At 37.6% G+C, this 27,884-nt stretch overlaps 5 protein-coding genes across 6 annotated transcripts; 1 reads left to right on the forward strand and 4 right to left on the reverse strand.

Moving 5' to 3' along the window:
- Nucleotides 1-9,999: 9,999 nt before the first annotated feature.
- LOC131778031 (small integral membrane protein 7) lies at nt 10,000-12,749 on the reverse strand. Its single transcript, XM_059094411.2, has 5 exons — nt 12,653-12,749; nt 12,202-12,243; nt 11,270-11,325; nt 10,754-10,844; nt 10,000-10,226 (listed from the first exon to the last, which is right to left on the reverse strand). The coding sequence occupies exons 1-5, from the start codon at nt 12,682-12,684 to the stop codon at nt 10,211-10,213; spliced, it is 237 nt and encodes a 78-aa protein (XP_058950394.1). The 5' UTR covers nt 12,685-12,749; the 3' UTR covers nt 10,000-10,210.
- A 1,144-nt stretch (nt 12,750-13,893) lies between these two features.
- Nucleotides 13,894-15,286, reverse strand: LOC131778007 (D(1) dopamine receptor-like). The gene is made up of 2 exons (XM_059094382.2): nt 14,591-15,286; nt 13,894-14,388 (listed from the first exon to the last, which is right to left on the reverse strand). The coding sequence occupies exons 1-2, from the start codon at nt 15,284-15,286 to the stop codon at nt 13,894-13,896; spliced, it is 1,191 nt and encodes a 396-aa protein (XP_058950365.2).
- A 2,523-nt stretch (nt 15,287-17,809) lies between these two features.
- Nucleotides 17,810-20,899, reverse strand: LOC131778006 (diamine acetyltransferase 1-like). The gene is made up of 7 exons (XM_066159380.1): nt 20,885-20,899; nt 20,070-20,132; nt 19,342-19,393; nt 18,961-19,038; nt 18,439-18,588; nt 18,144-18,184; nt 17,810-17,971 (listed from the first exon to the last, which is right to left on the reverse strand). The coding sequence occupies exons 1-7, from the start codon at nt 20,897-20,899 to the stop codon at nt 17,810-17,812; spliced, it is 561 nt and encodes a 186-aa protein (XP_066015477.1).
- Nucleotides 20,900-20,948: 49 nt separating this feature from the next.
- Nucleotides 20,949-24,727, forward strand: LOC131778010 (uncharacterized). Of its 2 annotated transcripts, none has more exons than XM_059094386.2 (2): nt 20,949-21,056; nt 23,192-24,083. In XM_059094386.2, exons 1-2 carry the CDS (start codon nt 20,993-20,995, stop codon nt 23,659-23,661), a joined length of 534 nt encoding a protein of 177 aa, XP_058950369.2. In that variant the 5' UTR covers nt 20,949-20,992; the 3' UTR covers nt 23,662-24,083. The 2 variants fall into 2 exon arrangements, with proteins under 2 accessions (XP_058950369.2, XP_058950368.2); XM_059094385.2 differs by lacking the exon at nt 23,192-24,083 and adding an exon at nt 24,192-24,727 and having other exon boundaries at nt 20,979-21,056.
- LOC131778011 (protein FAM183B) lies at nt 24,591-27,884 on the reverse strand. Its single transcript, XM_059094387.2, has 4 exons — nt 27,686-27,884; nt 27,521-27,580; nt 25,694-25,797; nt 24,591-25,294 (listed from the first exon to the last, which is right to left on the reverse strand). The coding sequence occupies exons 1-4, from the start codon at nt 27,810-27,812 to the stop codon at nt 25,181-25,183; spliced, it is 405 nt and encodes a 134-aa protein (XP_058950370.1). The 5' UTR covers nt 27,813-27,884; the 3' UTR covers nt 24,591-25,180.

A 27,884-nucleotide genomic window follows, 5' to 3' on the forward strand; every position in this document is an offset into this window, starting at 1 on the left:
CTGGGCTCTACTGGATTGAAATGTACTTAGCTGGAATGGAATAAATGGAATTGGACGGGAACGAACGAAATTGGACTTCCCTAAGCTCAGACTACACTCAGTGGACTGGACCGCACGTCAGCGGAGTGGACTGGACTGGACTTAGCCGGACAGCACTTCAGAAGACTGAACTGTACGGCACTGCTCTTCACTGGACTGGACTGTCTTAGCTTGAGCTTGACTTCACCAGACTGCACTATACTGTACTACGCTGGATTGAACTAGAAAGTACCATACAAGACAGTAAGCTCACTGCACCTCGCTAGACTGATCTGCACCGAACTGCATTGCACGTTTCGAAATGAAACTGACAAAGACTGTACTTCACTGCACGTGAATGTACTCCACGGGATTAGACTACACAGGAGAGCTTTGCACAGCACTGGAAGTAACTTAAAAGGATTGTTCTGGAGTGCCTAAGGTGCGATGGAGTTGATGGCAATACATTAAACTACACTTGACTTGCATGCAAAAAGACTACTAATAAAGACTGATAATATACTGATGTTTTGAGAAAAGATCAACCAAATAAAAATTATATTATGAAGCTAGTTTCAGTTTCAATTTTTTAAGAAAATTCGTGTTTTGAGCATACGAAATATGTAACAATGGACATCGTGTTAGTTGTCCTTGAATTGTCCCATAACTGAATACTTACACTTAATGGTCATCTGTGACCTTTCTGACGGGCTGCTGGTTGGGCCTTGTTTGGAAACACTAGTTTTTCTCCACTGAAAACAGAAAAGTGTTAAGAGAAAAGAAGGTGTTGAAATCTTAAACACGCCACATTGTGAGTAGTGAAATGTTGTCAGTAAACCAATTAATCAGGAGGCCACCTAAAAAGTTCTGAAAACAGAAAATTTCAGATAGCCTAGAAGAAAGAATAATTCTTACAAATGATTACATATTAGCTATGAAGTGCTCGATGTGCTACCTGTCTATGACGTGATCCGAAGTGATCCACGAGGTCATGCTGAAAAGAAAAAAATCTGACAAAACTTTATGACCATATACGGAACCCATCAAGAGAATTTTGAATAGCCACAACGTTAAAGTTGCTCAAACCTTTTCAGACTTTGGAGCATATTTTCACTATGAGCACTAGACAGGAGTGTAGAAACGTTGGGTCTATAAATTGTAACTTCTTCGGTTACATTCATTAAATTTGTAAACCAGAGTAGCATCAAACCATGTCTAACAAAACTTGTTGCAATCAAAACATGCCGGCGTTACCTCTTTCAGAAGACCTGTAGTGCTGATCGACCACAACTTTTTCCTCTAACTGCTCTATGCAATCCATTGGACTAGACCACGCAGCATAGCTTTGCACAGCACTGGAAGTAACTTAAAAGGATTGTGCTGGATGGAGAAAAGAAATTTAACATACCTGTAGTTATGTCCCAACTATGGACTCTCATCACTGTTGTAGCTCAGCTTGTTGTTATGGCCATCTTTTCGTGAAGCGCTCCAGTCCTGCTCTACTGATATTTCAACTTTAAATTCAATTCTACACTATACTGTACTATGTAGTACTTTTCTAAGAGGAAGAGAACCCGGTTCGACTAGCCTTTAATCCATTACTTAGAAATTTAACGAACCTGTGGTTATCTCCTAGCTTTGGATTCTCCTCGCTGTTGTAGCTCAGCTTGTGGTTATGGCTATCTTTTTATGAAGTACTCCAGTCCTGCTCTGATCTGAACTGAGCTACGAGGTCATGGTGAAAAAAAAAAACTCTAACAAAACTCGTTGCAATCAAAACATGCCGGCCTTACCTCTTTCAGATGACCTATAGTGCTCATCGACCATAACTTTTTCCTTGAATTGCTCTATGCAACGCATCAGGGTTTTCCTATCAGCCGATGAACCCATCTTACACAGGTCAGTATCACATTGTTATAATTCTTTACTTACCTTCTCAGTAATGCAAGGCCGCTGAGAATGGGCTTATCTTGAGCTGCTGAAAGTTAAAATGTCTCAAGCTCTTAAATCGAAAAAAAGGCCCGCTCTTCTTTTATATTAATTCTGGAAAACTCGAGACCACGTTAACTCCTCCACTAGGCTAGACTAAAGAATACTATACTTTCATTACTCAGAAATCTGACATACCTGTAGTTATCTCCTAGCTTTGAATTCTCCACGTTGTTGTAGATCAGCTTGTTGTTATGGCTATCTTTTTATGAAGCACTCCAGTCCTGCTCTGATCCGAACTGAACTACGAGATCATGCTGAAAATAAAAATCAAAGAAACCTTGCTGCAATCAAAATATGCCGGCCTTACCTCTTTCAGATGACGTGTATTGCTGATCGATCATAACCTTTTCCTCCAACTGCTCTATGCAACGCATCAGGGTTTTCCTATCAGTGAACGAACCCATCTTACACAGGTTAGTATCAAATTGTTATGATTGTTTACTTACCTTCTCAGTGATGGAAAGTCGCTGAAATGAGCTTATCTTGAGTTGCAGTTAGTTAAAATGTCTCAAGCTCTAAAACCGAAAAAAAGGCCCACTCCCCTTTTAATTTAATTCCAGCAAACTCGAGACTACTTTAACTCTTACACTAGACTAGACTAGACTGGACTATACTATTTTTCCTTTATTAAGACATTTAACATACCTGTAGTTATGTCCTAGTGTTGGATTCTCCTCTCTGTTGTAGCTCAGCTTATTGTTATGGCTCTCTTTTTATGAAACACTCCAGTCCTGCTCTACTGATATCCCAGCTTTAAATTTAATACTATACTATACTATAATAAACAGTAATTTTTTAAGAGGAAGACAATCCGCTTCGACTAGCCTTTAATCTATTACTCAGACATTTAACGTACCAGTCCTAGCTTTGGGTTCTCCTCGTTTTTGTTGGTAGGCTTGTTGTTATGACTATCTTTTTTGAAGCACTCCAGTCCTGCTCTACTGATAGCTAGCTTTAAATTCGATTAATCAGGAGGTCAACTAAAAAGTTCTGTAAGCAGAAAATTTCAGATAGTCCAGAAGAAAGAATAATTATTACAAATGTTGAAATATTACCTATGAAGCGCTCGATGTGCTTTCTTGTTCATGACGTGATCCGAAGTGATCCACGAGGTCATGCTGAAAAGAAAAAATCTAACAACTTGTTGCAATCAAAACATGCCGGCCTTACCTCTTTCAGATGACCTGTAGTGCTGATCGACCATAACTTTTTCCTCCAACTGCTCTATGCAACGCATCAGTGTTTTCCTATCAGTGAACAAACCTTTCTTACACAGGTTAGTATCACATTGTTATAATTCTTTACTTACCTTCCCACTAATGTAAAGACGTTGAAAATGGGCTTATCTTGAGTTGCAGAAAGTCAAATGTCTCGAGCTCGTTAGTCGAAGAAAAGGCCCGCTCTTCTTTTATATGAATTCTGGCAAACTCGAGACCACGTTAGCTCCTCCATTAGACTAGATTAAAGTATATTATACTTTCATTACTCAGAAATCTGACATACCTGTAGTTATGTCTTAGCTTTGGATTATCCTCGCTGTTGTGGCTCAACTTGTTACGGCCATCTTTTCGTGAAGCACTTCAGTCCTCCTCAACCGATATCCCAGCCTTAAATTCAATAGTACACTATACTATATAGTACTTTTGTAAAAGAAAGACAATCCGCTTCGACCAGCCTTTAATCCATTACTCAGAAATTTAACGTACCTGTGGTTATGTCCTAGCTTTGGATTCTCCTCGCAGCTGTTGCTCAGCTTGTTGTTATGATTATTCATTCCAATCCTGCTCTACTGATATCTATGTTGCAAGTCCAGCCATGAATCAATAGCGAGGCTTTGATTACTTGTGTCTTTCCAAAGGTCAGCTGGAGTCTTGGGAAAACTGAGTCTTGTGAGAAAAAATACTTGCAAGCTTTTAAGAAAACGTGGTACTGTATTTTAATATTCTGCAAAAAGATTGTTAATACATTGACCATGCGATAAAATTGTATTTAGTTATCAATTTATCTACATATCAGCTGATTTATATATCAATTTATTTACATATTTATTCATTTCCCCATTAATTCATCATTTCTTTAGTTCTTCAAGAATTAATGAATGTTATTAGTTATTAATTTATCTTTTATTGATCAATTGTTTTTGTTTATTTCAAATTATTAGGTTTACTCTTACTACATTATCAAGCGAAAAAACCCATCTTAGACAGATCAGTATGTCAAAATTGTGATAATTCTTCACTTACCGTCTCAGTGATGCACAGCCGTCGAAAACGGGCTTATGTTGATCCGCAGGTATGGGAAATTCAAATTAAAAAATATTGAAAAGTTTCGGCGAGTCCCCTAAAAGGGACAGAGTTTAGTTTTGAAATCCTTAACCTGAAGCTCGCAAGAACAGTTTGCACACGTCAGTGGATGACTTTGGCTAAATGTAAGACAAACAACCAAACCCTCCGAAGATAAGCGAACGCACAATTAACACCAAGGTGACTTTGCTTCCGGGGCTTTTTCATTGGCAAATTGAAAAATCATTGTAACAATCCAGTTCACGATTCGAGCAAATTGCCCGAAATTAGCTATTCAGACCTCCGAAAATAGGCTAGTATAAAGCCCCTGCAGTTGAAATTGCATTAGTGAGATAAAAAAATAGTTTCTTAATAAAGAAAAGACACGACGCTCGCATCTTAATGAGATTCTTGAGACAGAAATTTACACTGGGTGCAGCGAAAAATAAATCACAAATTTGTGTGTCCTAAAAATAAAGAAAAGAACACAGAGACAATCGGGTCAAGCATTTAATTTATAATACCACATAACATCAATAAATTTAGATTTTTCTAAATTAATTCACCGAACCCAGCAGGAGGGGACGCGCACCCAAGAAAAAAAATGGGGCGTCCACAAAACTCCGAATGTTGTGTGTCAGTAATGCCGACACCCCGATAATTTGAACACCCATAGTGTCCCAGACGGTGCTTTCATTTTTATATCAACTTGCTAAAAATTCTCAGTCATTTCCCATTGCCTTTGTATTCCGAACTGAAAATCCGAACTAGTTTTGAAAGGCCGAACGAAAAGCCGAAGTGAAATTCGAACCGAAGGTGAAGCCGAACTCCGAAAGAAACACGATCTTAATTTTTATCAATGCATGCATAACGTTTTCTCAAAGGCTAATTCTCAATTCTTATTTGCTGTCATAGCTGGATTGCTTAAATCCGATTTCCAATAACAACCTTAAAATCTAGTTGACCTTCGAGCCAACCTTTTTTTCATGTTAAACAGTCTTACTCGATCACAGTTTTTAAGATCCCCTCAATCAAGTAAAACTGAAAATGTAATCGGTCGCAGTCGAAGTAACAATGGGGGAAGACATGCGCTAAAGTCGATGAGCAACTGATGAACACCGAAAGACCTGTTGATGAAGAGCCGAAGTATAAACGAAGCCGATATTGTGACAAACTAAAGAAGCGACGAAGAAGAAACGATCCAAACCGAAAATATGCCGAACAGTATTCGATTGAAAGAAAAAACTTAGAGAAAAAGATGTGGAGGAAGGGCCTCGGCAAGCCTCAAGGGGACCCGCAAACTAAGCTTTAACTACTTTGAGCCGAATCCGAAGTGTGACAACTTTTAGCAGAATTTGGCTTTTATGGTTCAATTAGTGCACTGTCTATTAATCCTTCTTTTATCCCAACCCACAAAGAATCTTACTAACCAGCCGGACATCAGCGTCTTCTAACTGTTCTGTTCCCAGCCTCCGCGTATACAGCAGAAAGGAAGAGAAGAAAACACCCAATTAAGCGTCGGCCCTTTTCTTCACCACGCTTTCCCGTCCATAAGCGAGTTGTACCGGTAACGAGAGTCAGCACTTGTCTTGTGATGATGAACTGGACCATATGGAAAGGAATGGCGAGGACTGGAGCGGGCCGTACTGGACTGCATAGAACTGGACGCTGAGTTTTGGACTAAATGCACAACGAACTGGACTCTACTGAAATGAAGTGAGCGGGACTGAGGTTAAGTGATCTGGACTAGCTGGACTGGAATGGACTAAGCGGTGTTTCGACTGGAGTGTGTCGTACAAGTCTAAATGAGAAAGATATTGTGGATATTTAGACGAAATAAATAATACGTGAAAACATCGTGGCCCATTGTGAAGGGGAAAACATTGCAAAATAATCATATTCTGAGTTCGCAACCACTGCACATGTAAGAAGAACTGAATAGGGATTTTCTGTCAGACACATTTTTCTGAAACGTTGCAAAACTTGGTTGGACAACATGCGATAAATTTAATTCATTTTTCCGGAGTAACCTTCGGCAGTAGTAAGATTGAAAAAACTGTTCCCTTCACATCTTTACATCAGTGTTTTTATTGTCAATACTGTTCTCTATACATTTCTTAAGGAGAACGTGTTTAACTATCATGAGCTCCGTTTGTTGGTGATTATTCATTTCTTCTTATGTGTGTGACTAAGGGGTGTGATTAAGGGGTGTGATTAAGGGGTGTGATTAAGGGGTGTGACTAAGGGGTGTGACTAAGGGGTGTGACTAAGGGGTGTGACTAAGGGGTGTGACTAAGGGGTGTGACTAAGGGCTGATAATGTAACTAGAAATTAAATGTCAGTAATCCCTAGGTTTTTAAGATTACAAAAAAAAATTACTTACGTTTGAGAACGAAGCCCCCTTCATATTGCCGAATATCAGTTTCATCTGGAGTCATGGTGAGTAAACATCAAGGCGTACTTGAATTTTCCCTTGCGAAATTTGGAGAATCCTATAGTAAAATTAAATTTAAACATTCGCAGATTATCGAAAATTAGGCAAATTAAATCTTATGCAAATAGTAGATAACAGCCAATCATGTAAACAAGATTTGAATTTATAAAAAAAACTGAGATAAGAAAAGGGATTTTTGTCTTAATGCCCGAAAATCAAAACTTGCTTTGAAAAAGGGGCTTTCGTCTAAAATATCAGAAATTTACAAACGTTCTTTGATTAAAAACCGTATTTCTGACATTTTTATCATTCAGATGTTTCGATTAAAAAGAAAAAAAAACAGAAGCGTGAACTTAATTTTTCTTCTTTCATAACGAGCGGTTAACTCTTGAAGTCTAAGAAGTGATTAAAATATAACTTCTCCCTATATTATATATACATTATCCAGCAAACAGGAAGTGAGAATATTCAAATTTATCTCCTAAATGTTATCTTGATCTGATATCAAATTCTTGTAACTAATTGGCAGGACATGTTTGGAAGCCAAAGGGGAGAATTGACGATCTGATCTTGGAATTTAAGGGTTGAGACGATGGAAATTCTCGGAATCTGCTTGGGAAGTCTATTGAAATATTTCCTTAATTTCACTCGTCATCTCTATATTACGCAAAATGTTCAAAACTAATGCCTCTATGAACAAGCTTTAGATATACTCACTATCAAAATTAATATGCATTACTCAAAACTCTGAGTATCGCTTCAAACTTGCACGAACGAACCACGCTTTCTCTAAATTGTTAACGCGGAATTTCAGCAAAGTAGATGAAAGATTAGGGTGAAATTTCAGCACAGCTCCATACTACTGTAAAACAAATCTGTTTTCCTAGTGAAAATGTAGTGTTTTTGTCATTGTTTTCTCTATCCAAGAACTGAATGCATAATGTAGTAAGGGGCTGCACGGAAATTTTACCAAGATTAAAAATGGTACTCCGCGCGTCAACAGTTTCAAAGAAGAATTTCAAGGAATCCGATTTTGCAAAAAAAAATTACGCAATATAATCTCTACTGCTAAGTTATTGACAGCTTCTGGGCGGAAATACGAGTGACTGGAAAGAATTAAAAGATTTAATAAAATGAAGCTTCGACCTGGAGCTGTTCTTGAATTTGTAAATGGTTCAGCTTCTTTTAGGATTAGTTTACACAGTTTTACTTGTTTCTATAAGCGTCGATAAACACTTACCTGCTTCCGTCCGTTGCCAGAAAAGATACGTGATGTTTAGTTTGACAAAACGAGAAACGAAAGAGGGCTTCCAAGGGAGAAAACATTGTGAAAGGGCTAAAATTGTGACAACAATTGACCACTGAAATAGAATTTCTCGAAGCTTGTAATAATTTCAAAAGTGTACCTTTTAAAACCTATGTGTGCACGTGGGTTCTTGAGCTCTTCCCTGAAGGGCTTAACTAACTGCACGGGTTTTTAGCGCGCACGATTTTTCCAACTGCACGGGTTTTTAGCGTGCTCGATTTTTCTAATTAGCACCATTCATTAGAGGTACCTTTTGTTATGGTAAACGCAAACGTCAAATCAACATCTGGGTTCTCTCATTTATAGAGAGAGATATATAGGCCATAGTTGTTATTTTTCACGCGCGCACGATTTTTCTAATTAGTACCATTCATTAGAAGCACTTTCTGTTATGATACACTTAAACGTTAAAATTAACATTTGGGTTCTCATATTTTTCTTCCAAGACAAAATACAGTAGAGCCCTCGCAATAAGTACCAAAGTTTTTCATAAATGCAGAAACTGAAAGAGAAGCAACAAAACTTCAAATTTTGTCGTAGTAGTTCGCGTTAAAATGTTCGCAAATGCCTCTATCCAAATAGCAAAATATGATATGATATATATTATTTTTCACGGACTCTAAATGTTTTTTCCTGTCAAGTCACGGCTAAAATGAAAAGAAAACAATCGACAAAACTTGCAAGATTAATTAACCCTTGTGTTATCCTCTAGGCCTCTGTTTTTCAGAGGTTAGATGGTGCTATTCACTGGATAAATCGCCATCCAGTGGCTGGGTGTTTACCAAACATACCAGCGCTTTATTTGCACAAAACCTTTGCACTTTCTACTTGCGCAAAGTTCACATATGTGTGTGTTTTTTTTAGCCCCTAAAATTCTCTCAATAAGCCGTGAATTAGTGTTTCAGGGTAATTTTCTCTTATCAACCGAGTTGAAAACGTAAATTGGCCACCGTAAAGAGTTTTACAGCTGACGTTTCGAGCGTTTGCCCTTCGTCAGCCTTTAAACTCTTTACGTCGGCCAATTTACGTTTCCAACCCAGTTGATAGCACTAAATTACCCTGTTATACTCTCCCACCGACACAGCACCACAGTTTCTTCAGAAACTTAGCCCCTTTATTAGTTGGTGCTTCAGATTTTTATTACACGCAGTCGTATGTGCATCTATTTCGCATGGAGCTCAGGCGTGATCTCTTAAGAAAACACAACCAGAATATAAGCGCCAAGCTTTTTGTCAATGGTGGAAGTTAGAGCTGTTGGTGAAGTTTACGTAGAAGTTGTAACAACAAGGCAGTGGTGCATTCAACAAGAGGCAGATGTGATTGAAGACTTCTGGTACTCTTTTCCCAGCGAGTTTGCTAAAGCTTTTTGCTCCCACTAACGTCCCAACACTTTGATACGACTTCAGACTCCTTTAATGTTGTGGAGTTTTCATGCCGTCTTACGTGAGTATCAATCGTCGGTCGTATAAACACAGTACCGTTGGGGAACCATCAGGTAATTACTACATGCTCTGGCTAGTTGTGTTCCGCTTCCAATGCACAATATCTACAAGCTCGATTAGCATGTTTCAGTTTGTTTTGTTGCTAAAAGAACTCTATCATACAGGTTAGTAGAAACTTATAGAAAGATTATTATGCGTTAATACAAGCGCAAGACAAATTGACAAGATGGGAGCCCCCTAGCATAAATTTAATCCTGATGTCTACGAAATGACCCACCTAAGACTTGGTCAGCGATTTAAAGATTTTCGATGCACTGGTACACTGATTCAATGCACTACTCTACGGTATCTGGAGGCTCAACCGTGGAAGATTTTCCCTTCGTAAACGTTTGATACATGTTTCTTGCTCGTCAGAAAGAGAACCAAAGAATTCTGATCTGAGAAGGGGTAATTCAAATTTGAAACAGTCCCAAGAAAAACATAGCCTAAGAAATGCAACAAAACCACTGGATGAAATGACAATCCTTGTACAATGTAGATTTTCTTTGTGGACTACAGTAGTTCTTACAGCAATTCCTAATTGATCACAACTACTACCCATTGTCGATGTCCTCTGTCAGGCCAAGCTATAGACAATTTCTTTATGTACAAGTACTGTTATTTGTTATTGAACAAGCTGTAAACTTGTCTTCTTGCTAGACCCCCAAAATATGTGACCCTCGTCCATAAGTTTCAGTCACGAACCAAATAATCTGGAAAATTAAATGAAAAAAATATCTTTAATAAACCTTGACTTTAAATGAAACGAAGAAAACTTTAACGAGAAAAGCCTCAAAGCAATCAAAAGCAAGATAAGTAATGACTTAGGCCAACAAATATAGATGTAAAACTTTTCATTAAGAGTGAAGTGGAGTGGTATTAGGAATAGTGGCATTAGCTAATAGGTGCACAAGATGTTTATGCTTTAAAAAAAATGCTTTCTCAGGACATTAACACTTAAAAAAATGCTGTATCCATATAGTGTAAATGTGTTAGAAATTCAGACACAGCAATTCTTGTGTGGAAAGGTAAGAAACAGCTAAACAATCATGTTGAGGAGTACATCGCATGCAGAGGTTAATGTAAAATTTTCAGCTGTTCTGATCATTTGCCATGGGTGATGATTGCTACATAGCCCTTTTGTTACAGAACAACTGTTCAATAACTGCATGCATTGTACAACTGATGTACTTTTTTGAGTTAACATAGATACATAATTCATAACTTGACTGATACTTACATGACCATACACAGCATCATTATAATATTCCATAAACCAATAAAAATTCTGAAGTATCGAAGATTGATGATAAAGTCCTTCAATTTTTCACCTGCAATCGGAATACAATTAACAAGATCATATGAATGATATACATTGACTGAAAGGTTATTGAGATAATGTAATGTGCTGGCAGCTTCCTCCAGGGTTAACTCTGTGGTCAACCATTTGTTTGCAATAATTGGAGGCAGTTTTGCTGACCCAGGCAGCACTATCTCACATGAATCTCAGTGTACTGATGGGAAATAATTGCTCTACCAGTTGTAGCTTTCATTAATATATTAAATATTACTGCCATATATATCTAAACACCCTATACTTTAACCTTTCATATGGATTAGAAGGACAAGGCAGTTGGCCTCTTTAAAATCCTTACTGACATTTTTCGCATCATTGTACTTAAACACTGGAACTACCAGAAAAATACGGTAAGCATATCTTGAAATCAAAGATAAAATGCTTCTTAATCTGAATTACCAAGTGAAGGTTCTTCATTCTCTTCTCCAAATGAATCTGTGGGGTTCCTTTTTTTACTGTGTGAGTAAAAAATACCAGTTGATTAAAGCTGGGAATTATGTGGGTTTTGATTATTTCCTGCATCATGCACATTATGAAGTACATGGGATCATGTCTATAGTGAAATAAATCAAAGATACCTTTAAAGACCAAAAATTATTTTTAGAACTGCTTGGCAATATCTAGCAAACAATGAATACTCTTATAAAGTTTGCTCTCATAGAGGTTCTCTGAGGGAGCTGGGTCAATATTCTTAAGGTATAACTTTGCAAGAGTTGAGAACACAGTGGTTTCATGGTATGCTCAACTTTGAATATTTCATTAACTACATAGTACTTGGAATCATGTGATATTTCTAAACGAACATCAGAAACACTTGGGAAGTCTGAAAGAACCTTTCAGATAAATTTCTGAAAGTTTCTTTCACCCTGCAGTTCTAAATGAACATCAAATACACTTGGGAAGTTTGAAAGACCCTTTTAGTAATATTCCTGCAAAAATTGCCACCCTGCAGTTCTAACTAGACATCAGATACACTTGGGAAGTTTGAAACAACATTAGGGTAGAATTTCTGCAGTAATTTCCACCCTGCCATGCATTTACCCACAGCATAATTTTACATGTGAACTTGTGTCTATCTGTCCTTTTCCTTATTTATACCACGACGCGAAGTGGAATGGTTTCTAGCTTATCGAGTGTTCTCCCAACCTCCCAAGTGTTTACATCAGGCTATGTAAACACGGAAACCATTTTACATTTCTTTTATAAAATAACTAATGAAAGAGGAACGAAAACCGTGTTTACATACGCTCATGTAAAATGGTTTTATGGCCAATCAGAGCGCACATACTATTTCAATTATTTTATAATTAATTATTATTGATTGTACTCACAGTTTGAAGTTCAGAACTGCACAGGCATTAATCAGCAAGGTGCTGCAAAGTTAAAAAAAAAGGGAATGATTATTAGAACATGATTGTTCAACTTGGTAAACTGTCTGACAATGTTATTTAAATCAATAAATATAACTCTTAATTATCCAAAGTCGTATTCACAAATTAAACATTCGTGGAAGTCCTCAAGGTGTTAGCGCTCAAATCTTTAGTGGTAATAAACATTTTGAGAAGTTTTTCCCACCAAAGTCAGGAATAAATAATCCACATCTGTAGCGATGAACCGTACATTCATCCGCATTGATCTTCAGTAACCTTGGACGCAACTTCTCATTACGTGTCATCTCACTTTTGGTTTTCCTTTGACACCAGTTAACCCAAAAAATATCATCATGAGCTCCCGTGTAATTCTAAAAAAATCTTTTCCATGTGACGAGGAAGATCTACATACCCAGCAACAAGAATATCTGAAAGAAAAGCCATAATAACTCAGTAACAGGGATATTTTCAAGCAGCTCAAGAGTTGTTTTGTTGATGTTTGGCCAGGTTACACAAAATGCCTGGCTACCAAGTTGAGTAGTCCTCAATCTTCTACCGGTCGTTTTCGGTAGATGGGCAGATGGTGCGGTTACTGCTGACCTATTACTAAAATTTACGGTCACATTTGCTTTACCTCTACAAATGCCTGTATTTGGCATAAATTTTATAGTTTTTAGATTTAATTGTGAGACAAAACTTGAGATAACAAAGCAGTGACGACGCGAAACTTTCCTGCAAAGTTTGTGAACTAAGATCTAACACTTCAGCAAAAGTTAAGTTTAGTTTCATGAAATAATGAATGGTCCAGCCTTCCAAAGCTGGTTCGGTGTCGTGACCTTGGCTAAGAGTTTTACTAACTTTGAGAAAAACGGTTATTATTTTCGTAATCCAAAGATATGTCGGTCTTAGGAGTGGCTTCAAGATGAACCCCGACATTTTTAATACAGGCATGCGCTCTAACGGAACATTAATAAACAATCGAGGTTTTGCAAAAAGTTAGTTGGAGACCCACTTGACGTTTATGGAACGTTGCTCTTTCCACCTCGGCCAACGGTTTACACTGGCTAATGGATACGCCATAGTTGGGTCATAGCAGTTAGCCGAAGAATGGATGCGCATCCGATAAATATATCAGCAATTATGTAAAGTTGATAAATATGCACATTGAACGGCTTGCCACGATGATTCCACAGAGTAATACACATCCAAGTGGGCACAGAAACTAACCCAATCAGAAGGTCAGCCAGCGCCAGCGCCAGCCTAAAGTAGGTTAAAATTAAACGCCTTGTAGCCGTGTACTTTTTATTTTATTTTATTTCTCGTTCAATGTTTTTTTTTTCTTTAGCTTTTGGAGTTGATAACAATAATTACTTTAATGTAATATGTTATTCAGTACCGATCAATTTACTTGTCTGTACAATGTAGCTGTAATTGTGAAACCCCACCAAGAAGTTTTCTAATTTATGTTATTATTTGTTCGCACCTGTAGTATTATAGTATTATAGGTAGTGTTTATGTTGTATTTTATGTAGCTGTAGCTTGTAAGTAATGTCCACTTCGTAGTGTACATAATTTAAATGTATTACAAAATAAAATTTTAAAAAATAATAATAAAAGTTACCGTGCATAATATTATATTACATAGATCTTCAGTCAAAGTTTGTTGCTCTCTTCAGCCGATACATTCTCTTTTTCTTTTTGTTCAAACAGGGAGCCGAGTCTCCTAATGTTAGCATAGGACGACACAAATTCAGAGGGAGCCCTGGGGAGACACTGTTGGCAGCTTTCTATGCTCGTCTTACGACTCTGATCTGAAGTGATACTCAAGCTTCTTAAAGGCAGAGTGGACAAGCTGCTGTGGCGTCTTCTAAACACTTCATTCAAACCAGGTCCTTTTCTTATAACCAGACGCCGCAGAATCACAGCAATGGTCCTGCGCAGGTCGGTGTTTCGGTGAGAGTACAAGAATGGATTAATGGCACTTGAACTGTAATGCATCCATTTAACAAAGTGCAGTAGTCGAGAAAAAATGATCGGCTTCGGGAGAGCTTTAGGATCAAACGTGGCCAGCATTGTCAAGGTGAAAAGTGGAAGCCATGCTATGATGAACAACAACGTTATGAGAGCGATGGTCCCACACAGTTTCATCTACAGCAAGAAAATGGATAAACCTTGGTTAAGTTTTCCATCAGTGTACGGTAAAAGTTGCATTTATTTTTCGTCACTTTTACACTATGTACCCAGCCCTTTTCTCTCTCTCCACCCTTCTCCAACTTCCCCCCCCCCCGCCCTTCTCCATTTCTGCCCTTTCTCATCTTTTCTCAGAAGAAAGCGTTTATACAAACCTTACCTCCTTATCTAAAGACGTTTGTGTCTGATTTTGGCTCTGTAATTTTTTCCTTTTCATAGCAACCACAAAAATGCTGCCGTAAGCAGTGATAATGATCAACACTGGAATGAAGAAACAAGCACTTGCTGTAAGAATGGTGTATGGCACCTGCCAGTCCGTTCCATACTGCAAAGGCTGTAGTGAAGACAGAACAGCAGAGAAAACCCAAATTGAGGCTACTGTAATGTACAAGGTTTTCTGTTGAAGACGGCGATGCTGAAATGGTCTCAGAATGGCGTGGGATCTCTCTATGCCGATAGCAGTTAGCTGAAGAATGGATGCGCCTCCGATAAATATATCAGCAATTATGTAAAGTTGATAAATTTGCACATTGAACGGCTTGCCACGATGATTCCACAGAGTAATACACATCCAAATGGGCACAGAAACTAACCCAATCAGAAGGTCAGCCAGCGCCAGTCCTATTATCAGGGTGTGTGTGAGAGCTCTGCGTAGCCATTTGTTTAACACGTAGGCTGAAACAACAAGGCTGTTACCACAAAGGATAGTTATCACAAGAATGCCATAACACGCCAACGAGAGGTATACCTCGGGTGAAGAGCGTCTCCGTTGTATATCTGCGGATGACGGATTGGCCGGCTGCAACGTGGTCACGTTGCTGTCGAGTCTTGGGGAGTATGTGCTGGGAAATAACATCAAAATATTGTAACAATTACAGCCTCGTCGTGCTGCACAATATGCGCCTGTCTACAGTCTCGTAGCTTCGCGCGCTGTTTCTCCTTCAGTTATTTTATCATCAAGTTTGAAACATTTCTGTGGACAAAATAAAAAAAATAAATAAATGTGATGCTGATTTCCGATTGGTTATCGTAACTGGGCTGCTTGACCGTGATCAGTTACATAACGTATTGTTGCTTCTCCTGCTATTAAGTATTGATTCTGAAACGAATTTTAGGAAAATTAATTTTTCTCTATTTTTATATCCTATCGTTTCCTGTGCCAACATTACACTAGGTGATTTTTCCGTTAGGGACAGAGCGGAGGAGGAGGAGAAACGCCCCCATTCCCCCCCCTCCCACCACCATCGATGGGACATTGAACCTTCTGCTGCAATTTGATATGCTCTTCATGGGAATCATTCACTGCAGCAGATTACTAGAATGCTTCTTGTTTCTATGCAAGAACGGATGGGATTTTTACCCAGTTCCTCTAATCATTCCTGATAGGCTCAACAAAATTGATTAATTCCATGTAATAATTAAATTTTTTACGGAGATTAAATCGTTCATCCATAGCATTGTGCTTTCCCTTTTAAATTAGATTTTGTTCAGTATTATCAAACATCATTACTCAAACCCCAAGTTTGAAATGGCAAGGAGTTAAACTTCTGTAACGACAGATTTTTAACTAAATGTCGACAACTATTCCATTCACTGGTACGAAGCACAGTTTGCGTCCACGATCAATATCGGTCACAGCCATTTTTATTTACATCGCCAGGACAGACAGTATCCTTAGAAGTAAAAGTCTGTTAAACTCGATTATTTTATGTACCGTCGCCTCATAAAAAGTAACTGGTGTAGAATCAATCATTTCTTGTGATTCAAGAAAAAGGAAACGAGCTCAATTATCAACATTTTGAAAATGAAGTCAAACTTGCAATTAATATTTTCTTATCCACATCATTTTTAGTTTTAAAAATTCAATTTGGAATATGCATCCGAACGCAGTTTAATGTCACACGAGGATAACTGATCCATCTGTGTTATGAACCATACAATACCAGAAAGCAACATCGTACACGGACTTATAAAGAGTACCAACCTTTACGATGGGTGCGAACAATCATATCTAAGTAGTTTTTCTTTCAACCATCTGTAAACACCTTACTTAGCTTTGTGATTGAACAATAAATCCACATTTAGGTCTTCCATGGTTTTTTACCTTCAGCCAGAAACACAAAATACACAGTCGTAGGTGGGAGGTACAAACCTTTGTAATATATTCGAAAAAGTACGAAAAAAGCAATTTCACGAAACAGAAATGTTTACCTTTTCGAGACGACGAAGATTTCTTACGGGAAGGTTTTGGCCTTTATGCCCACTCTCCATATGTTTATCCCGTTGCTATCGTGCACATAACATCCGTCCGGAGGTGCATGACAAGCTTTTCCAGTGCGAAGCAATCACTTGATTGCGTCTTTTCATGCAGCCCTTTGTCTTGATAAATGTATTCATATTTAAGCTCAAAACACTTCCACCCATCACTGCATTTATCTTCAAAAAATTACCGGTTAGCGCACGTTCTCAAATCCCGACGGTAATTGCTATTTGGATCTTCGATTTTTTTTTCATCTATCTCTATCTTTACTCACCAATGTTTTGATTTGACCGGCCGAATACCTCCTCTTTCAACGCAATTGAAAGTGTAGACGCATTACAGAGACAGAAAGGTTTTCAGTGATACAAAAATAATCCTCTACACATCTGGATTAAGTGAGCAATTAAGGTTAAAGTCCTAAGTCTTGATAAAATGTTTGGAATCTCTTGATTAACATTAAACCCTAACCATATCAAGTGAAGGCAGTACAAATAAACATGCGAATCTGTTAATAAATATTTTTCTAATTTTCATCACATATTGACCTATTCTGTTTATTGAGATGTCGGCATGTGTACAAAATAGGATGGCGGAACTTCAGGTGAGCATATGAAAGAATTAGTTAATTACAACAATTAAAAGGATTTTACAGCTACTCATTTTTAAGCTCTACAGCTCAATTGCAGCCAGGTATCGAATTACTAATCAGACCTGCAAGAAACTTCCAGGAAGCTCAAACTGCGCATGAAGTATATCGATTGAAGTTATATAATGTTTGATTTCAGCCTTTGCTCCTCTTTGGCGTGAAAGGTGAGAAAAACATGATCTTCACATCGCCAGCGACCACTTTGTATTAATCTATTCTTACCAAAGAATTTTGGAACCCCTTGCGGTAAATATTTTTGTTCTGTCAGCTACAAGTCAGCAAGTGAACTCTCTTTGAATTCTAGCAAATTATATTGCATTACACACGATATGGAAAGATTCATGTTTATTGAATTTAAAAACAACGTTGGATAGTTCGATAAACGTAAAATTATTTACAAATTGCAAACATTAGGTATCAAACTTGATTTTCCTCATAAAGTGATGGCAGAATATTCACTTATTGCTGATATTTCATTCAGATGCCAAGCTAAGTTCTTCAATGTCACTTTTCTCCATGCGAAATAGCCTCCAATCCGGCATGCTTTTCGCTCCCAGTTTTCTGTAAAATCCCATAGTTCTTTCCGAGGAAGGTGAAACCCATTGCATTCTTTGACAGTCACACGACTTGGCAATCTGGTAGAAATAAAACCCTATTATAGTGGTGTTTTTTAGAGCTAGTTTTCTTGCTTACCAATAAAAGAAGAAAACGTGAAAATAACATGGCATGCTCGGAAGCGCCGCTTTTGGTGTATATTCCATCAAAACATTGTTGTTTGTTTGTTTGTTGTCATTGGAATTAAGTTACCTTTGCTATCGCTGCCATTAGTGAACTTCCTATCCCTTGACCTATTATGCAAAACAGAAACATTGATTTCGGTGATTAGTAAGTAAATAATCAACTCAGTTTCAAGTCTAACATTGTTTCCAACCAAATTAGATAAAAGAGATTAAATTACTATGAGATGAGATTGCTATCTTGTTACTATATTATCATGATTATTTTTGTGCTTTTTACACGGAGTAATCGTTAGCATCATCTTAAAGCTGCTTTTTCAGGCAGAAGTCACACGGTGAGCTCCATCAGCGAGACATCAACTTACCTCGAGCATTGGGAGTGACAAAAAGATCTTCCACGTATAAAACAGGACCCTCCCATGTAGAGTAAGTGAAGTAGTAAATGGCAACTCCTAAAGCCTCTTTGTTCTTTTTTGGCGCCTCCAGGTTTTGTGTTGGAGTATGATCATTTAACTCTGATAGAAAATCAAACGTTACTGCTAGTTAGTTCATTTAGTCATAATGTTAATCATCTGAGTTCCCTTCTCTACCTTCCCCTTAGAGGATTTGAACTTTGGACTTTCGGATTTTGTGGGTCACCGCTCTATGTGCTGCCATTGAAACACGGTGATCTTTGTTCCACCTTTTTGACAAAACCAGTAACATTCTCGTTTGCTGGACGACCATGCCCAAAATGTATTCTATTTTTGTGAGCCATTAACTTTCGTAAAGTTCCACATCAATCTCGCTGTACAAACGTCAACAAATACTAGTCAAGGAGATAGTTTCTCAGTATTCCCTTGTTCGGGTGACAGATAAGAAGAAAGAAAAATGACCCAGTACTGTACCTTCGATATTTTCTACTCTCTCTTCAGCAATAACACAGTGAAACAAAGGGTGTTTGCGAAATCCGTCACGAAGAAGCTCTATAGTAAAACACATGTTTAGTAACAAGTAAACTCAATTAATCTAAAAAGTATATGCAGCTGTAACTGCACTCGAAAATTGTGTATACCAGAAGCGAAAGAGATTGACGACCTCTATCCTAAACTTGATTTTATTCAGTGCAGTTAAATTTGGTCAATCGCACTTCTAATTTTATTCAATGAAACATGGTAAAGCTATCTATCACGTGATACACTAGAGCCATGCCTCCTTGACAGTGCAGAGAATTATATAGTGTGTTTACGTCCATCTTCTTTTCGGTGTTTTATAAATGCATCTTATACCCTTTTCTCCGATCTTCAGCTCGTCTCTCTTGCCCAAGTAATCCGCAAGATCCTGCATTAGAACAAGGTTAATTAGACTAGTTTCCCGAATGTTTATAATCGTAGTCTTTTGTATTTGCCGAATCATGCAACAAGCATTTTTTCTTTTTCTTTTTTTCAAAATCCATCGGCTCTGAGGTAAATATTAGTCTCGGCCGATGGTAATATTAACCTAAGTCCGATTTTTGCGACACAAATTTTTACTGTTTCTGGGAGTTACTCGATCCGTCACTTTATAGTGATTTTTCTGACATTTCCATGATTTAAACTTCAATCATTTATTTTAGAACTGCAGATAAATTGGTGAGGTTGTATTCACCATAATTATAATTAAACGTCGATTCATTTTTAAATCACGTAAGATTGGATCACTGGCAAGGTAACCTATATTTTGTAACAAAAATAAAAAAGCGTTGATATTTTTAGGTGCATCTCTACGTAAAGAAAAATCCTGAACAACTGTGTAACACAATTGTTCAGAAGGAGCTCGACCACCCGCTCACTCGAGTTGACGAATTTTTGTACTTTTAAATTTTCATCGTCAAACGTTTGTGAAATAAATTTCACCCGGTCGCCACACGTTTCGTTGATTACTCGAAAACCCAATTAAAGAGAATATCTTAAACGAGCAGCAGGAACCCCTGACCTTGTCCCTGCTCATTGATATGATGAAACTGTGTTCATTGTACCTGAATCATCTTTGCAATGGAAGGTACGTCCTGTCTATTTGCTTCTCGAACTCCGTAATGTGACTTGAAGATTATAAAATGAGAATTTAACAACGGATTGTTAAGAGGTTGGCAGGCTTTGTTCTCCATCAGTTATTTTGTTCTTTCACTCAAGCTACGTGCAGCGAATGTTCTCTTCTATAGTAAGAGCTCTACAAGGTTTGTGGTGATATTCTGAAAAAGAAGGAGTGAGTTTTTTTGTATGGTGCAAACATATGTGACGAAAATTGCTCGTCAATTTCCGCTGTATTGTGTTGATTTTGCTCGGCTCTATTCGTGTCAGGCCGAAGACTTCTGTGCGCATTTTCGAATCAGTTCGGAGAAAATTCTCCGATGAGTCGATACCGCCGACCAGAAGACTTCCTGCCTCACTAGTTCATAAAGTATGAAAAGGCACCTTTCGTCAGATAAAAAAAAAATGTTGGAGTTCATGTTTATAACTATGAACGCCCAGGAGGAAGTCGCGGATATTTCTGGGTCAACTGTTATATTTCTAACTCGTGTATTTGCCGTCGTTTTGCCAAAATCTTAGACGACAGGACCTCTCTGTCAATAAAGCTAACTTACCATAAACAGGATGAGGTTTAAATCCTCATATTGGACTCAGGACAAATATTGAACATCTTTGTTTACTAACAGATTAAATTCATAAAATTAGACCAACACAGAATGATATGAGTTCATTAGATTTTTTGTTATTTTATGAAATCACTGATGACAATATTTAGACAAGTAACGGAATTACACTCAGAAAAATATTTGCTCTTCTCGCTCACCTTTAATGACGTCATTAAGTCACATGACCGATTTCTTGACGCGTTATAACAGAGCTCTATTGTGGCCAGTGCACTTATCACACCCTAGCTACCATACAAGGCACCAGAATGTCCCTTGCGACACTCCTCTCCATGATCTGTGTGATTGTTTTTCTTCCACAACAAGCCAACGGTACGTTTCTATTCCCACAAAACGGACTTTTTTATTAACGGGTAGACCCATGTTAGGGTATTCGGTTATAAGCCTGTAGCTTAACAAACTTTCTACGAAATTCGTATAAAAAACACGTTTACTCTGCCGCACATTCAAGCGGACTTAGACCCGAATTTTTTCAGTCATTTTGTGTGACGAAGTTAATGTCTTGTGGCATCCAATTTACGGAGGCATAGGGAACAAAAGTTAGATTGAATTGCGCGTCTGGAACATGAAAAAGTTGCGACTTTTCATAAGAGTAGAAGGCTACATGTGGTTTAATTAGGTGATCTTATCAAATCATGAAAACCTTACACTGTTACGGAGAAACACTAAAAAGCGAAAAAATTATATATTTTCGATATAGTTAACTCTGAATGTAACGAAATCAAAATTGAGAACATCAAAGGTCCGAAGATGAAAAAGATGGTGAGATGACGAAATCCATTCAATCAAGCGCAGTTTAAATCGCAGTTTTTCTTTAAACTAAAAGACAATTTGAAAAAATGTACCATCTTAGGCCCTTTTCTCTTTAGCATATATTTTGTTTCCTTTATTAGTACGAACACGAAACCTGAGACCCGAATTTATTGCGATAAAAATCCACTGGTCGTAAATTATGTGTGTACAGACGCAGTCAACATTTCACATTGAAAGACAATCTTGAGAGGTGTAGAATTTATTTCCTTTTGTAAGTGCCTACTCTGCAGAAACTTTATGAACTTTAGAAGTGCCTCGTTCAACTTAAGTTTTTTTTTCCGGCCGTTAGCTGACTCTGTGTTTAACAAACGCAGAACTGTGTGGTTTCATACGAATTCACGGTGGTGCGGTCCCTCGCCTTAAACTTTCTAACTTAAAGTGAAAGAGTGACTTTTTTCCATCGTGTTTGAGCAGATGTACGGCGATGTATAAACAGCTAAAAGAATGAAAAAGAGGCAATGCATGTCGCCGGTTATGGTGGGAAATATTGCTTTCACTGTTTACCAAAATCTTTACCCACTCTTTATTGATAAAATTAAACGTTTCCCATAAGAGAAACTGATTTTACTGGATACTGAACGGAGTTTGGTTCTCTGAGTTCGTGTGATGAAAATATTCACTTTACTGTTTGATTCCGTCGATTATTAGACATGACAGCACCGTCATAGAGTTTACAAAGATGCCACTAGTAACACTGATTTCCGCCAGAAGCCCATTACTTCTGTTTCCACCAAGTGCACGACCTCTGAAAAAGCTTTCCCGGTAGTGCCTACATTCTCAATTCCACTTGCGTGTCCTGATGTGCAATGATATTTGGTGTGTGGCTCAGGATTGTTAAGTGTGTTGTTTGTAGCATGAAGGGACTGCCTCTCCCCCACACAGGACTGTAATCCTTTCCCATGTCTCCTCTAAAAATTAGAACATGTGACTTACTGTCAAACTAAGAGCAAAACTTCCGTTCGGTGCTTGTACTTAGATCACTCTGTCCATACAAAAATCGCTGAATCGACATCGATCAGTTCTCCTATTATATTCATTACCTAAAAGTATGAAGTTGAAGTTATGCAGCGTAAGATCAATAGAGTTTGCAGTTAGTTCCTTATTATTTCGGGCCTTTAAAGCTATGTTAATATTCTTTTCAATTGCATGTTTTGTTAAGTACACATCATTTGCTCAGCACAATTTTGCATAAGGATAAATTGTCATTCACACAGAGAAAATTTATGTCCCAGATTATTTCACCCGATAACTTCCGGTCAGGTTCTCTTTACGTCAGTCCTTACCACTGACAAAACTGTCACGTGGACGATCAAATACCACGATGCACTGTTTGATGGTGTACAGAGCATGGATGTGTTTCTCTTCACATCGTTACTTTTGCTATATAGCATTGAATGGTTTACTTCACACAGAAGTGACTTCTTAAGTTCGCTTATGGTCTTCTCTGTAGGTTACCCTTCTGTCAGTGATGATAAATGTTGCAAGAGTATTGTGCACTCTTCATGCGTGATTTGCATTCAAATTTCTTTGATCCTTCGTAGATGACTTTCAGTTGTCACTGAGTAAAAAAATCACCGTAAGATCTCTCATTTTATGTCACAATGTAAATGGACTCTGCTTTCGTTTTCCTGCAGGCCAGCAAATATGGCAGCAGATCAACTTATCCCCGGTCTGCTTTTTTGCCTCAGGACAAAAACCTGGCGATTTCCAGTATGTCGGTGATGGGAGGCTTGTTGCTGCAATAAAACTTGTTTATCGCAGTGGGCTTGTAAGATGTGAAAGGAACACCGCCTATAATAGTCGCTGGGGTTGCTATCACCATAATGGTTACGTTAAGAACCCGCTAAATGTCGTGATAACAGATCGACAAGATAACATAATTTTTCCTCAGGAGAAGTTCATTAAAAATGCCGGCCTTTGGTACTATCTTCCATTCACTGACGCTCTTCATTCCAATGAACTTGTGTTCACCAACTATGAGAGCCCATTTTATCTCCCAAAGAATTCCATTATGAAAATCTGGTACGGAGAGGACTTGAGAAATTGGCGAAACCACGACAACGGTGGAAGGGTCTGTGTGGATGTGTACGGACACCTGCAGTAAATAGCAGAGCCTATTTAACTGACTTGATTAGCGCTTCAAATATCAAACTGTTAATTTAAAAAAAATTTAATTTAAACCTTCTGTTGAATATAAATAATTCTACCGTGCGATACAAAGCAACGATTTCAATTTAAATGTAGTCAAAGCATGTGGTCAGAGTAAATAAAATTCATCACAAATCTTGCAACAGACTATCATGAATGAAGTACAGCCGTATGGAGTTGTATGTTATATGAAGATGCTTACACCTCTAAATAAACACTGTGAAGCTATTTGCTATGGGCAAACAAACATGATTTAGAGAGCCACAAATAACACACAAGTACATGAAGGAAAAGTTCGAAATATCACTCAGCACGACCGCTATTTCTGCCTCTTTTATAATAACCTTAAATTTTTACGTTACCGCAGAAAGTTATCTATTTGCGCACTTAACTCCTTTTCCCACCTGGTTAAAATGTCACTTTTTCTGGCCTTTTTTCCTTTATTATGCCCGCTAAACGATTCTTTTTTCACATTTGCACCCGCAGCGATCAAAGATAACCCAGTTGCTCTTTGGGCTAAGATCAATCAGATTCCTGTGTGTTTCCACGCGCAAGGGCGACGGCCTGGAATGTTTCATTACCTGGGTGAAGGCAAATTAGTTGGTGCAATTAAACTTGTCTTTGTACGAGGCTCTGTACGGTGCGCTAATGATCCTAAATTCAGCAGTCGATGGGGTTGTTACCATCATCCCGATAACGTCAGGCATCCTCTGAACGTTGTAGTCACGGATGCAGACAACCATGTTATCTACCCCGCCGAGAAATACATCATGAACACAGGCCTGTGGTATTACTTGCCTTTCACAGACGCTAAGAGCTCTAATCAACTGGTGTACACTGACTATGCCAATCCCTTTTACCTCGAAAAGTACGCAACGATTAAGATTTGGTATGGAGAAGATTTAATGAAATATGATAATCATGACAATAGAGGCAGAGTTTGTGTGCATGTGTGGGCGCACCTCATGTAAAGAAAAAAAACTTTAATAAATCATTTTTACAACTCTCTTGACTGTGACTCTTGGCAACAATGTACTAATTAATAGTAAGTAAGAATCTAGCCAATCAGATTAAAGGATTTGCTGTAAACCACAATGATGTCTGCACAAAATACACTTATTAGTTTCAATAATTACATTACTGTCTTAATTTACTTATTTATGCTTAGCATAAGTTTAGCTAGTGACTGCTTTAATTATTAAATATAACAAGCCTGTTAAAATATCAGGATTCTCTAAATTAAAGCACTTGTTAAAATGGAACCAAAGATAGTCCAGATAATTTTCTTCACTGCTTACAACCAATATCCTTTATTTAAGGACACTGCCATAAAAAAGAGAAAAGCACCTCTAAAAATATTTTAATTTCTAATTAATACAAGAATTTTTGTTTCCACACTATAACAGTCAGATGAGCTAAAAAACGTGTAACGTTTCAAAATTTAAAAATATCAACAATAGATTGCACAGTAACATTCAGCTTTGATTAATTTCTGTCTGTTCTTTCACCATCCATTTCTTGTCCATAAACTTGGTGATTTCGGAATTAACTATTGGATGATCCAGACGGTCTTTCCACAACCTGTCAATCTGAATAGAAACAGATAACTCATGGTCACATTTAAACCACTGTAATGGTCGTTATCATTTAATTTGCAGCGATTTTGTTGTGGATGTGAAATCCAAAAATCTGGCACATGATGTGACATTGATTTCACATAATACTGACCCACAAACACATTTTTCCCTCCATACTTGAGACATTCTCTTTCAGTACTTGAAAAACAAGTGTGCAGCAACAAACCAAATAAAAATTCAATACACATGTCAAATTGAAAAGGGTCACCTTGACAGTAAGCTTGATATATAAGCTTATCAAACCTCACATTCTAAGACTGTCAACTTGATATGGATTTGGAATTGATAATTATGGTTAATCACTTAATCAATTCTATATGAAATGTCATCATAAATAAGTTAGCAACTAACCAGTGGTTCTGTATTCCATCCAACTTCTTGAGCTGATGTTTGTGGGAATTTGAATTTCTTAACTGGTGTTTCATTGGACTTTTTGATGACCTCAAGGAAATTGTCTAAAGATTCAAAAGATAACAGTGTCATGCCACAATTCTATTGTGGTGTGTCTCTAATAGAGATTTCCATTCAAGTTATTTCATGAGGTCCAATTTGACACCCCTACTGGCTCTCGTCTGGATTGTAAGCAAGTTTGTATAGCAAATTCAGTACTTTGCATGTTATGTGCAAAACTGAAATTTAATTGAACTTAAAAACTTGTTTTCATAATTCTAAAGATGAAATGGCAAAAGTACTGTCCAAGAGTTTTTACACAGTGACATACAGTGTAGAGGTAATAATAATTGCAAAAACAGCCTGGTACATGTACTCTTCTATTTTCAATAGATATCCATCAGAAACTGAAATATGTTCTACTCAAATAATGCAATGCCTAGCCTTGCAGGTCACTAATTTACTGTATCACACTGGTAAATGTGTTTATGTTACCACCTATTCAGCTCTAATTTTATCCCATCGCAAATTCTAAAGGAGAAGTTTTGTGATTGATAATGTTACTGTTTCCAAGTCATTTAATTGTTTGAATTTGTTTCGGTATGGTTGCATTTATCAAATTGTTGAAATTATGGGAAGTTTCTTAACAGTGTGGCAGGAAATTCAAAGTGGAATTGAAGTACCCTGGATCTTGATAAAGCATCTACAGTGGGCTTAATAATTATTTCAAATCCAGATATGAAGTTACTTTAACATTCATCATGCTGCATACAATGATAGGTCTTCTCCAGCACAGTGACAACCATGCTAAGGTCAGTGGGTTTATGGTCAATTCACCTCCATAACCAACTCACCTTTACCAAACTCCCCACCACTAAGAGTCAAATCTCTACTGGTGGCCATTTGACTCAGGTGTTATGTTTAGCCTCCCTTTTGAAACTTACATTAAATGGAAGCTAACTTTTAGTAGTGTATTGCCAACATAGAAGCCCAAACAAATACAGCCAAAGGAACTTACACTTAATGTGTAGTGTCTCAATTATGCATTCTCTACTTTTGGGCTCTGGAGGACACAGTTTTCATAAGACAGTCAAGTGACTTAATCTAAAGGAAGTATTTTGAACAGAAGTGAATTCAAAGCCCATTTCAGGTAATTTGAGTGCTTGTTAACTCATCAATGGTTGCCACACAATTGGGGAAATTTGAACAGCCAAACTGTTTGCTTTTCTTTTCAGAATATACCTTTTGGGGTGTGCTCCTTCATTAAAGAGTTTTAAACAGTGTTTAGAAATCCAAAGAAAGAGCTATTAACAATAATACTTTGTTCTGCAATGATGTTGATTGAATAATTTAACAAATGTTGCTGTTGTACGATAAATCACTGACATACTACTTATCATATTAATTAATTCAAAGTTTGATCTGTTTGCACTTCAGGGACTCCTAGAGGATGCCAAGTTGATTTCTGAAAAATTGTACCGTGTTTCCACACACTTTTTACATCCAAACCAAAAAGAATGAATAAACTTCACGATCTAAGCTGTCATATAATACAACTTTCATTAGATCTTATTACAAAATTCAGGTTAAAGGTTATGTCTACATTCTTGTGCTTAAAACAAAGAAAAGACTCCAAGTCAGGTTTCATACGACGGGCTACACATAACGTCAAAGCAAAATCGCCAAAGGTGGCGATTTGACTCTTAGTGGTGGCGAATTGACCGGACACCGGTCAGTGTTTTCCTGCTGTTCTTGTGGATGTGCATGTAAACAAAGCTTCTCACTTACCATCTTCTTCTCCATCCGCAGAATCGTGCACAGAATTCGGTTTTCCAGTGAGCGTATACACTAAATAAAAACAACAAGTTTTTTAAGTTCAAAAAAAGTATTATCGTAAACTAGCGATCCAAGGAAAACAAATTACTAGATCGTACTCTTGATCAAATTGCTTACTTTTCTTAAACGGGTTAATGCTATAGTTGGTGTATAATTTGTGATTTTTTTGCTCCTTCTTGATCGTTTCGCACAAAATAGCATTTTGATGAACATAATTCACTTCAGCATTTCCTTTAGATCCCATTGTTCTGCTTGTGTTTGCCGTTTACTTCTCCCAGTCTTGACCCACAAACTCCACTAAATCCAAAATGGCGTA

Source organism: Pocillopora verrucosa, chromosome 12, assembly GCF_036669915.1.
Source record: "Pocillopora verrucosa isolate sample1 chromosome 12, ASM3666991v2, whole genome shotgun sequence".
Taxonomy (NCBI): domain Eukaryota; kingdom Metazoa; phylum Cnidaria; class Anthozoa; order Scleractinia; family Pocilloporidae; genus Pocillopora; species Pocillopora verrucosa.